This window comes from Macaca mulatta, chromosome 2 (assembly GCF_049350105.2).
Source record: "Macaca mulatta isolate MMU2019108-1 chromosome 2, T2T-MMU8v2.0, whole genome shotgun sequence".
In the NCBI taxonomy this organism is placed as follows: Eukaryota; Metazoa; Chordata; class Mammalia; order Primates; family Cercopithecidae; genus Macaca; species Macaca mulatta.
In genome coordinates, this window is record NC_133407.1 from 78,888,003 (window position 1) to 78,900,672 (window position 12,670).

Below are 12,670 nucleotides of genomic sequence, written 5' to 3' on the forward strand. Positions count from 1 at the left end.
ACCACAGCAAACATGAAACTCAATGATGGAAAAAAAGAACAATTCCTAAGATCTAGAGCAAGGCAAGGATGATTGCTTTTGCTACTTCTATTCAATATAAGTAGCCAGAACAGATAAGAAAAAGAAATAAAAGACATTTGAATTAGAAAGAGGAAGTAAAGTTATCTTTGTTCATAGATGATGTGATCTTAGATGTAGAAGACACTAAAGATTACACAAAAGTATGTTAAAATAAACGAAATCAGCAAAGTAGTAGATACAAAGTCAATAGGCAAATACCAATTGTATTTCTATATGCTAACAATGAACAATCTGAAAAGGAAATTAAAGGAACAATTCCATTCACAATAGCATCAAAAAGAAACAAACTTAGAAATCAACATAACCAAGGAGGTGAAAGACTTATGCAATGAAAACTATAAAACATTGTTGAAAGAAACTAAAGAAGACACACATAAAGGGAAACATATCTTATGTTCATGAACTGGAGGAGTCAATAGTGCTAAGGTGCCAATGTTACCCAAAGTGATCTACATATTCAATATAATCCCTATCAAAAACTCAATGACGTTTTTCATAGAAATTAAAAAAAAATCATAAAATTCACATGCAATCAACAGGGACCCTGAATAGCCAAAACAATATTAAAAACAAGAGCAAAGCTGGAAGACTCCCACTTGCTGATTTCAAAACTTATTACAAAGATACTGTAATCAAAACAGTGTGATACTGGTACAAAGACAGACATATAGACCAATGAAATGCAGTAAACAACCCAGAAATATATCCTCACACATATGATCAAATTACAATTATTTGAAAAAAGTTATACTTATGGTATAAAACATATTTTGAAATATGTACATATTGTGGAATTGCTAAATCAAGTTAGTTAACATATATCTCAACTCACCAATAATTTTTTTGTGTGTGAGAAAACTTAAAATCTACTCTCTTAGCCAAATAATTTTTGACAAGGGTGCCTAGACCATTCAATGGGGGAAAGAAAGGTCTTTTCAACAAATGGTGCTGGAAAACTTGATATCCATATGCAAAATAATGAATCTGGACTTTTAATACCATGTACAAAAATAAACTCAAATCGATCAAAGACCTAAATATAAAACCTGAAACTACAAATACCTTAGAAGTATAGACCCATGACATTGGCTTTGGAAATGAATTATTAAATATGACATTGAAGGAACAGGCAAGAGCACCCACAAAAATAGACAAATTGGACTTTATAAAAATTGGAAAAAATTACATCAAAAGACACTATCAACAGAGTGAAAAGGCAATCCACAGAATGGGAGGAAATAGTTACAAATAATATATCTTATGAAGAAGTAGTATCCAGAATATAATAAGGAACTCCTATAACTCAACAATGAAAAAACAAATAACCCAATTAAAATATGAGCTAAGTAACTGAATAGACTTTTCTCCAAAGAGTATATACAAATGACTTAATAAGCACATGAAAAGATACTCAACACTACTAATCATGAGGAAAATGCAAATCTAAGCTACAATATTATACCACATCAGACCCATGAGGATGACTACTCTCCCCTGCCCCTGCCAAAAAAAGAAAAGAACAAGTATTGTCAAGAATGAGTAACAATCGGAACTTTTGTGCACTATTGGCAGTAATGTAAAACACCAACCAGATGGTGGCACATACTACTTACACGCCTTGCAGAACTCTGAGCCAAATAAACTTCTTTTATTTATAAATTATCTAGCCTTGGTTATTCCTTTATAGCAACACTAAAATGTCTAAAATAACCACACTTCTAAATGCTAAAAATAATCTTTCCTAGTTTCATTATAAGTCATAGTTTCTCACATTCTGATAGTAACCTTAAATGTAAATATATAGCAACTAATACAAGGTCAATAATTTTAGGCAAGAAGAAAATGATTTTATACATTGAACAGAACTGCCCAGTGTTTCCTAAGATGAGAACAGACTGTTTTAGAAAAATGAGCTAGAACTTTACCTGCAAGTGTAATCCTAGTACTGGAACTGTTGCATTCTAAATGATGAGAAGGAAGTAAGTTGAGTCTTTCATTTGTATCAAAAATAAAGAATCTCTCAAGTCCTTGATATTGTTTTGTTACAGGCTTCCTTCTGCAGGCTATTTCTTGTAACAACTAAGAAACAAAATATTCAACATTATAAAGTTTATTTTCTAACTCATTAACACAAACAAGCATATTCATTTATCAGATACCTACTATATACTTGGCACAAATTCTTCCCTCATCAAGTTTAGTTTCTAACAGTGGAGACAAATAGTAACACAACATTTTTGTATATAGTAAGTTCTAACTACCGTTATAGTGATTCTCTGAAAGTTGATATTAATCCAAAAAGGACAGAAATTCGTGAAATAAAATAATTTTTTTTCTCTTTCTTCCTTTATTTTCATCCCTCAGTGTCCTTGCACATAAATTATCCTGGAATTCAGAGTTACTTCCACATGCAGTGGCTGTGAACTAGTGTCTTTGTCTATATATAAAATAATTTCAAAATTGAAGGTAAAATACCAATGGGAAATATCTGACTTGACAATGGTCATGGAAAAAAAATGTAAGTTAACAAAACACTCATCATGAAGCAAATATACAAGTAGGAAACTGAGGCAAGAGGAAGATAAGTAATTTACGAAGTTTATATAGCTAGAAACTAGCAGACCTAGGCTTTGAATATAGGTCTGACTGATTTGAAACGTAGACTTATCCTGCCACCCTATTAAGTCATTTTTACATGTTCTTATTCTAGAATTGAATATAACTGGGATTTTAAAAAATGTGAATCCAGTAGAAACAGATTAGGAATTCATTAGTAATAGCTCTAGATGAGGTTATAGTATAATCAGAGTAGCTATCAGTTTTTAACAATTCCCTAATGAATCTAACCTAATTAATGCTCAAATATAGTCTGTTGCAATAAATCAATGTAAACCAAATTACTTTAATATAAACTTATAAATTATATAAATGAGATAATATTAAAGAACAAAGCTAGTGACCAATAAAGCATGTCATTCAAAGACAAATCCAAATCCAAAATTCTCAGCACATATTCCCTGGCTCTCCCAGACACTGATAAACAATTATAGAATTCTTTCCACTCTAGTGAAGCTTGTATTTGAATTATGCAATTGCAAATCTGGAAGAGTTTTGAATGTCTTGGTTTACAGATAAAAATCCTAAAATAGTTATGTTTTATTACTTTTAGCACAAACTTACAAAGTTAACTATTGATAGTTTTAGAGCCAGAACAAAGGACCCCTGACTAGTCCATTGTTTTCCTAGCTACTGCCCTACAAATTAGTACTTAATTCTGTAGGAAGTTCCACCTTACACAGAAATCATTTTCTAAAAACTGAAGTACAAAAGAAACAATTTTATACTCAATTTGGATGGAGCACAATAGATTTATAAGTAGTTTCTTCTGATGGAATGACTTCTACTAGGACAGAAAAAGAGTAAAATAGGTTCAGGTTTAGTTCTTAGGAATGAAAAGAAAGTAGATTCAACCACTTTATTCAGAAGCAGGAACTCAGTCTGCAAACTGTGAAGCACCAATTCTGATGGCCACTTCAGAAAGCTCTATTTTACAGCTCTCTTCCATTTGCTTTTCACCTTTTGTTTTGCAACTCTTCAAATTCTCTTGTGATCCAACAACTTAATTCTTTACAGAGATTGGCCATCTCCTGTAATAAGATGCACAGGAGAACCTTTGGCGCTCAGCTTAAGTCCTGTCTTACCAGTGGTAGACAATGTCTGTGAAACTATTTACACTTTTTTATTCATCAGATATAATTACCTAGGAATGGATTAAAACATTCTTTATTTTATTTATATAAGGGGCAATCCTGGAGTTAGAAACCCATTAGTTTGTTGAGAATACTTCTAAAATCCTATGACAGATTATTCCTGAAAAAACTTCAAACCTCTCAATCCAATATCCCCATGAGGAAAAGGCAATCTTTACATAACACTATTTTATTACTGTCCAGGACTACATTTAGTCTCACCTAATTGAAAAAAACAATAACCATGTAAGCCATTTTACAACAGTCACTGGCTTTTGATTATGTCAGCAGGTTTGAGCTGCTGAGAACTTTATGGATCCTATGCACTTAAATACTCATTCAGATTGTTTCCTGAACTAGCTCTGTCAGAACATATTTTATACTGAGCAATATTTTATACTGAGCAATGGATAGTCTTAAATTGAATAAAACAAGAACGTATCCCAGCCACACACACATTCTCATTTTTTTTTTCGATGGAGTCTCACCCTGTCACCCAGGCTGGAGTGCAATGGCACAATCTCAGCTCACTACAACATCCACCTCCCAGGTTCAAACGATTCTCCTGCCTCAGCCTCCTGAGTAGTTGGGATTACAGGTGCCTGCCACCACGCCCAGCTAATTTTTGTATTTTTAATAGAGACGGGATTTTATCATGTTGGCCAGGCTGGTCTCAAACTCCTGACCTTGTGATCCACCCACCTCGGCCTCCCAAAGTGCTGGGATTACAGGGGTGAGCCACTGCGCCCAACCTTTTTTTAAAAAAACAAAAAACAAAAAACAAAACAAAACAAAACAAACAAACAAAACCCAACAATTTCTAAGTTCAGGGGTACTTGTGCAGGTCTGTTACATAGGTAAATTTGTGTCATGGAGATTTGTTGTACAGATTATTTCATCACCCAGGCATTAAGCCTAGTACCCACTAGTTATTTTTTCTAATTCTCTCCTCCCACTCATCACCCTCTGATAAGCCCCAGTGTATGCTGTTCCCCTCTGTATGTTCATGTCACATACCTTCCTTTTAAGAAACAGCTAAACCTAATGACACACCTGTTACATTAATTGAATAGGGTAGCATGTATTAACACATAAAAGAAGTAAAGGAACCCTTCTGTAAATTATTGGTGTTATATAGGTCACAGCTATCCTGACAGACTCTGATCAGTTGAGAGTAGACCAGAAAGTCGATGGGATGCAAATCATCAGACTATCTAACTAAATGAAAGTTTTCCTGGATTGGATAAATAGGCAGGGCCTGAGGGCAATACATATTTCCTTATCCTCTCCTGCTGAATTGAAGAGAATGACAGGAAAGAGTTTTTCCAGTGAATTCCTTTGAGTTTATGATTGCTTTATTACTTTTGAGTCAGATTCATAGTTCATTAATTTTTACTTTTTTCTTGCATTTGGGATTATAAATTTCTCAGTAAGTACTATTTGAGTTTCATCCTATACATTATTTATCTGTGATGTTTTTGCTTACATTCAGTTCTAATTATTTCTACATTCTATTTTAATTTTTTTCATTAACCTAGACATATTTGGCCCGGCGCAGTGGCTCACACCTATGATCCCAGCACTTTGGGAGGCCGATGCGGGCGCATCACAAGGTCAGGAGATGGAGACCACCCTGACTAACACGGTGAAACCCGGTCTCTACTAAAAATACAAAAAATTAGCCGGACGTAGTGGTGGGCGCCTGTAGTCCCAGCTACTCAGGAGGCTGAGGCAGGAGAATGGAGTGAACCCGGGAGGCGGAGCTTGCAGTGAGCCGAGATCGCGCCACTGCACTCCAGCCTGGGCCACAGAACGAGACTCTGTCTCAAAAAAATAAATAAATAAAATTAAAATAAATAAATAAAAACCTAGACATATTTGAATTGTATTAATTTTGTTAGCATTTTGCTATCAATTTATAATTTATTGTATTATGATTGGAAAACACAGTGTGTAATATGATTTCTTTAGCATTTGTTGAAACTTCCTTTGTGGATTTATTTTTGTAATATTTTGTAACATGTATTTTGCAAATGTTCCATTTGTTCTTGCAAAGAACACACATTCTCTAATTATTGAGCATGTGGTTCTAAATATGTTCTTTAAGCTTATTTGTATTGATCAAATTTTCTCTTTTTTAATAGAAAATCATAGTAGATTGATGGATCTGTCAATAATACCATTTGATTTTGTCCATTTTTGCTACAATATATCTGAGGCTATATTGACAGGTACACACAAATTCAGATTTTCTTTAATCTTCCTATTAAATAGTTGATTTTAACATCTACACAATGGTCCCCTTTACCCCAATAATGTTTTATTACCTTAAATTTTTATTTATTTTTTTAATTAGTGCTTGGCTTTACTCTGAAATTCCTCCCTGCCACCCCATGTTTTAAGCAGGTGTCTGGTAAAATAACTCTACACACACACACACACACACTGTCCACATTTATTCTAATTACTTATATGATTGAATTTAATCCTGTCAGCTTGCTTTAGTCTTTCTACTTGCTGTCAAGAACTGTGAAGGGTCTGAGATTTTACCCTACTTGCAAACCTGTTACAGTTTCATGTATGCTGGAAGAAGATACAAGTTTCCTTGGTCAGAGACAAAGGATTTTCTCACTCACAACAATAGCAGTTGCCAGAGTATCATCATTTGCACCAATTCCCAGAACCCAATTTTCATAGGACATCATGAAAAGAGCCACGTGACATCTGCACGTACCCTGAGCTGTGGTGCAGGAGAGAAATCCTGACCTTAGGAAATCCATTTTATACTGGGCAGTAACCCTGCCTGACCTTTGCCAGAGGAAAACATTATTTATATTATACCAGACAATAAACGAACCTAGTCTTTGCTCTGAAGAGGGACATAATCTCTATCGTTCAAAGCTGTTATCTATACAAGCATTCTTGAAAATATACTTTGGAACAAATAGAGTAGGTGGTTTTGCTCAAAAGATGTGCAAAAAAACATGAGCGACCCAAGAGGAATTGTATACCCAATGCTTAACCATACTATTTTTCCTTTGATGCATTTATTTCCTGACTGTTTTAGTTAATTGAGTTTTCTATATTCCCCTTTTCCTTTAGTGTTTTGGATGATATACATTGTGTCTGTAACATTTTAATTGTTACTCAAAGTATTTAACGTGTATAACTAAAACACTAAATCAACAACAATTCCTACAATGGTCTCTACTTTCTTTATAATACAGAATCTTAGTACTTTTAACTGTAATCATACATATCTAACAGTCTTACAAGTTACGGCACATATTATTCTCATTCAAATTTCTTCTTTTATAATTCTCAAATTGGGCATTATAATAATTATTTTGTAATACATCTAATATATTTTTCATTTTTCCCTCACAGCATTATTTCTTGCATCCTACTTCTTCCTTCCAGGTTTAATTTCTTTTTTGAAGTATATCATTCAGATGCTCATTTAAGAGGGGAAATAACTAAATTACCTGAACTTTTGTTTAAACTTGCCATTATTTTATTCTTGGTCTTGAATGACAGTTTTGCAAGCCTTGGAATTCTAGATTGTTAGTCAGTTCTATTAGAAGTTTAAAGATAATGTTCCACTGTGTTACACTGTTGAGGCTCCCTGTTGCTGTGCATGAGAATTTTACTGGCAATCTAGTAATTGCTTTTGGAGATAATTTTCTATTGTCTTTTATTGCTTTTAAGATTGTCTATGAGGTATCTCAAATAAAAGTCATAATGTGGATTTGTTTTTATTTATAATGTTCTGGAATTGTACTTGGTTATTTTACAATCTGTCATATTACTAACTCTTCACACGTCTTTGCTGCAATAGAAGCAATTTTTAAAACTTACCTTCCAGGGTAATATTTCTCTCCTTATTTGTATTTAATATGCTGTTTAGTATCCATTTAATTATAATTTGAATAAATATATTTTGAATGTTAGAACTTTTTATTAGCTTTCATAAATGGAGCAGTTCATACTATCTTATTCTTAAGTTCTTTTTATTTCTTCCTATTTTTAAACATTTTAAACATAATCTCAGAGGATAGAGATTGAGTCTCTCTCTAGAGCAAAGAGCAGGTTTGTTTACTGTCTAGTGTAATAAGGGTAGTCTTCCTCTAGGACAAAGGTCTGGCAGGCTTACTGCCCAGTGTAAAAGATCGGGTTTCTTAAGGTCAGGATTCCTCACTTATCACACAGCTCACTGTATATATAGATGTCACCTGGTACTCTTCATGTTGCCCTTTGGAAATGTGGAAATTGAAGTTCTTGTTTTCTCTGCTGAAATTCATGCTATGATCAATTGTTTTCTTCACTGGGGTAACAAGAAGATAAGCCCATCTGAAGTGGAGCTTTATTTTGTGGAATCTATTATGGGATAAGTTGTAAGGATGTCCATTTATAAAGTATTAGGATTTACTTCTGTCAGATACATCAGGGTATTAAAAGGCATGGATTAACAATAATGTTAATGTCTTGGCTTGACAAGCAAGAAATATATACGCAAATGTATATTTGAGTAGGTATATCCAAATCTATGCTAAATGAAAGCCCAAGACATCCATTTTCCAGGTGAAATGTTTTATTGACCTAGCCAACATCACTTGCAGAAATCAGTTTCCTTTCATCTTGTTGCACCTATGTGCATGTTCCTAGCACATTCCTTACATGACTGATCAGACATTTAGGGGTCTAAGTTTTTGCAGAGGCCTCAGTTTCAATTTCGTATCTCACAAAGGCACAACATCTGTAACAAAGTGGGCACAGAAAACCAACCGTCCAAGCAGAAGTAGAAGCAACTCAAGTATTCATCCTTCTGCTTTTTTGCTTCCCTCTTCAGTTCAGGAACCATAGGAATTCATTTTAAATGACTTTTGAGCATTATTAAAAATGTTTGCCTCACTTAAATTTCCAAAGAATGTATTATTAATATTTACCATTAGTAAAGATTTCTAGTATATAGAATGAAATTCAAATATAGTTTTATAACTTGGTAACAATGAAAAAATGAGCAACTTTACCTTTACCTTTCCTGTGAGAAGAAACAAAAACTATAACTCCGTTTCTTTATTAGCCATCTTCCTGAAATAATTACCTTCTTCATCTTATACTTACATTAAACCACAGTAACTGGTTCTATCTAGATATCTGCATTTATTTCACTTTGACCATTGACTATACTATCGTAAAAAACTAGAAAGGATTTATTATACTGTATTATTCATAATGAATTTCATTTGGAAAAGTAACAGTGCTCTTACTATGTTGCATAAGGTGGGCCTTAAAGTATTATTTATCACAGCAAGCCATTTATTAAAATGGCATTCCTCATATTAGAATTTGTCCTAGAAGTCATTAATGTTCTCTTCCATATGAGTCACTCTTCAACTATCTCATAATAATGTAAGGCAGCACAATTTAACTTTAATAGGGAGTAACTTGAGAATGTATTGTGTCACTAAGACATTTTCTTATAAGATTTCTTATAAAATTCTAATATAATAAACATAATAGAGATTTACCAGTGATGACTTTGTAGTTTTTGAATCTTCAAAGCTTGGCGTCTTATGCAGATTGCTGAATTCCAAGGATTCTTTGATGTCTTGAGATAATTTCTCCTCAATGGGAGGTTTTTCTAAATCTATACTTAGCAAAGTATCCTTGCTTTCAAGTGATATGCAGGAATCATCAGACTTTTGATTACTTTCTAAACCTATACTTTTCTCTTTTAAATTTCTTTCAAAGGAGGTGCTTTCCCCAATTTTTTCAATGTCAGGAGAATACACATCAGGATCCACGATGTTGTCAAAATCTGTGTTTGAAGTTTCTGCTGTTAAAAACACACAGTTACAAAAGGTACATAAACAAATTTAAACAAATAATAAAACTGTTAATAAACCAAAAGTTCTGTGGTAAAAAAAAAAAAACTTTATCAATAAACACTATTTCACAAATTCCTTTACTGATGTTTTAGTGTTATAATACTTTTACTATGCTTATATTCATAAGTGGTAATCATAATTCCTTATACAGCCAAATATTAATGAGCTAGACTAGTAAAAGAAGGTAATATTTTATTTTGTAGTGAAATCTTAAAATTTATGCAAATTTTTATTTCAGCCTGTGGTTCAATTCTCACTTTCCCACCTCCTCCTCTCACTGAAATTTTACAACAATAATTCATGAGAAGTAACACAGAGGGAAGATTTTTTCATTTTGCCATTTTTCCCTAGCATGCCTAGCAATAAATAGAGGGCACAGGGAAATGTGTCAGATGAAAGAAGAGCAGCAGCTGGGGGCCCAGAAAATGTGTAGCAGGGACACCTGCCTCTAGAAAGCTACAAAATGAACAAGATTGTATTAGTCATCCACCTCATTATGTCTGCTTTAAATAAATCATTTGGTTTACATCACTGGTTTTTAACCTGGTTGCACAGTAGAATCATCTGAAGGCACTCTTTAAAATTGTCAGTGTATGGGCCTGACCCCAAACCAATTAATCAGATCCTGAGAGTGGAACTCAGGCATTGGTCTTTTGAACTTCCCCTTGCTCAGTTGTCCAGGTAATTACAGTGTGTAGCACAGTAGCAAAACACTGATCCAGATTTTCTGAAAAATAAAAATTCTTTGAATGTTTACACCACACTGCTTTCATTTTAAATAAATGTACACCATTATCCAGATTGAATATAGCTTCTTCTGGTTATCCCTTACTCTGTTCCAAAAACAAATGTCTCTATAAGTAGACTATGTAAAATAGTAGAAACTTTGAATAAAACTGTCTCCAGTGATGTAAATGCTTTACAGCTTTACAAAGGACTTGCTTGTTGCAATCAAATGTTTATATAACTCGACAATTTCAGATAGTATTTTGAACTTCTTTCAACTTCTGCTACCTCTTTGATAGCATATATATTGGGAGAAATAAAATAATCTCTGTTTCAGAGAAACATCTTTGAAGAAAACCTTTATAAAATCTATTCAATACAATAAAACTCCCACAATAATGTTGTTCTTCCCTCTTAAACCTGAATGGAAATTATCCAATTTAGGGGGAGAAAAAAATGCCATTTCCTATATTAAAATGTCTACAACTGAAGTAAAAGGCAGGACTTGACCACAGAGGCAGGGTCTGGGCTCCAGACCAGATTGAAGACTAGTGGAAACAGGGAAATCAAAAGTACCTCTCTCCATAAGACATGCCCACATAGGTGCAGAAAAGGCTTTTGACAAAATTCAACATTCATTCATGTTAAAATCTCTCAATAAACTAGGTATTGAAGGAACATACTTAAAAATAATAAGAACCATATATAACAAACCCAGAGACAACATCATACTGAAAGGACAAAAGTATTCCCCCTTGAAAACTGGCACAAATGAGGATGCCATCTCTCACAACTCCTATTCAACATAATACTGGAAGTCCTAGCAAGGGTAACCAGGAAAGAGAAAGAAATAAAGGGAATCCAAATAGTAGGAGAGGAAGTATCACTGTTTGCAGGCTACATGATGCTAAATCCAGAAAACCCGATAATTTGAGCCCAGAAGCTTCTTAAGCTGATAACTTTGGCAAAGTCTCAGAATACAAAATCAATGTGCAAAACTCACTAACATTCCTATACACCAAAGACAGTCAAGCCAAAAGAGCTCCAATAGCTAAGGCAATCCTAAGCAAACAGAGCAAAACTGGAGGCATCATGCTACCCAACTTCAAACTATACTGAAGAGTTACAGTTACCAAAATCGCATGGTACTGGTACAAAAACAGACACGTAGAGCAATGGAACAGAATAGAAAACCCAGAAAATAGACCACACACCTAAAACTATCTGATCTTCAACAAACCCGAGAAAAACAAGCAATGGGGAAAGGATTTTCTATTCAAAAAATGATGGTGGGATAACTGGCTAGCCATATGCTGAAGATAGAAGCTGGACCCCTTCCTTACACCATATACAAAAATTAACTCAAGATAGATTAAATACGTAAATGCAAATCTCAAAACTATGAAAACCCTGGAAGACAATCTAGGCAAAACCATTCAGGACATAGGCACAGGCAAAGATTTCATGACAAAGATGCCAAAAGCAACAGCAGCAAAGCAAAAATTGACAAATAGGATCCAATTAAACTAAAGAGCTTCTGTACAGTGAAAGAAACTATCAAGAGAGTAAACAGACAAACTACAGAATGGGGGAAAACTTTTGCAAACTATGAATTTAACAAAGGTTTAAGAGCCAGCTTCTATAAGGAACTTAAAAGAAATTTACAAGGAAAAATCAACCTCAATAAAAAGTGGGCAAAGACATGAGCAGACACTTTTGTAAAAGGGACATACATGTGGCCAACAATCCTATGAGAAAAAGCTCAACATCACTGATCATTAGAGAAATGCAAATCAAAACCACAATGAGACACCATCTCACACCAGTCAGAATGGATATTATTAAAAAGTAAAAAATAAAATAACAGATGCTGGTGAGGTTGTGGAGAGAAAGGAACACTTATACACTGTTGGTGGGAGTGTAAATTAGTTCAACCATTGTGGAAGACAGTGCAGTGATTTCTCAAAGACGTAAAGACAGAAATAGCATTCAACCCAGCAATCTCATTACTGGGTATATACCCAAAGGAATATAAATCATTCTATTATAAAGATACACATACATGTATGTTCAATGCAGTACTATTTACAATAGCACAGATATGGAATCAGTCCAACTGCTCATTAATGACAGACTGGATAAAGAAAATGTGGTACATATATACCATGGAATACTATGAAGAAAAACAAAATCATGTACTTTGCATGGACATGGATAGAGCTG

General features: G+C 33.9%; 1 protein-coding gene across 2 annotated transcripts in view; it reads right to left on the reverse strand.

Annotated features, from left to right (window-relative positions):
- ZBBX (zinc finger B-box domain containing) overlaps positions 1–12,670 on the reverse strand; it is a 136,573-nt gene that overhangs the window by 51,660 nt on the left and 72,243 nt on the right. For both annotated transcript variants that reach the window (XM_001095567.5, XM_001095663.5), the window contains exons 14-15: positions 9,362–9,669; positions 2,007–2,160 (exon numbers count right to left, since the gene is read on the reverse strand). In XM_001095567.5, coding sequence (XP_001095567.3) covers positions 2,007–2,160; positions 9,362–9,669 — 462 coding nt within the window. The remainder of the gene's footprint in view (positions 1–2,006; positions 2,161–9,361; positions 9,670–12,670) is intronic.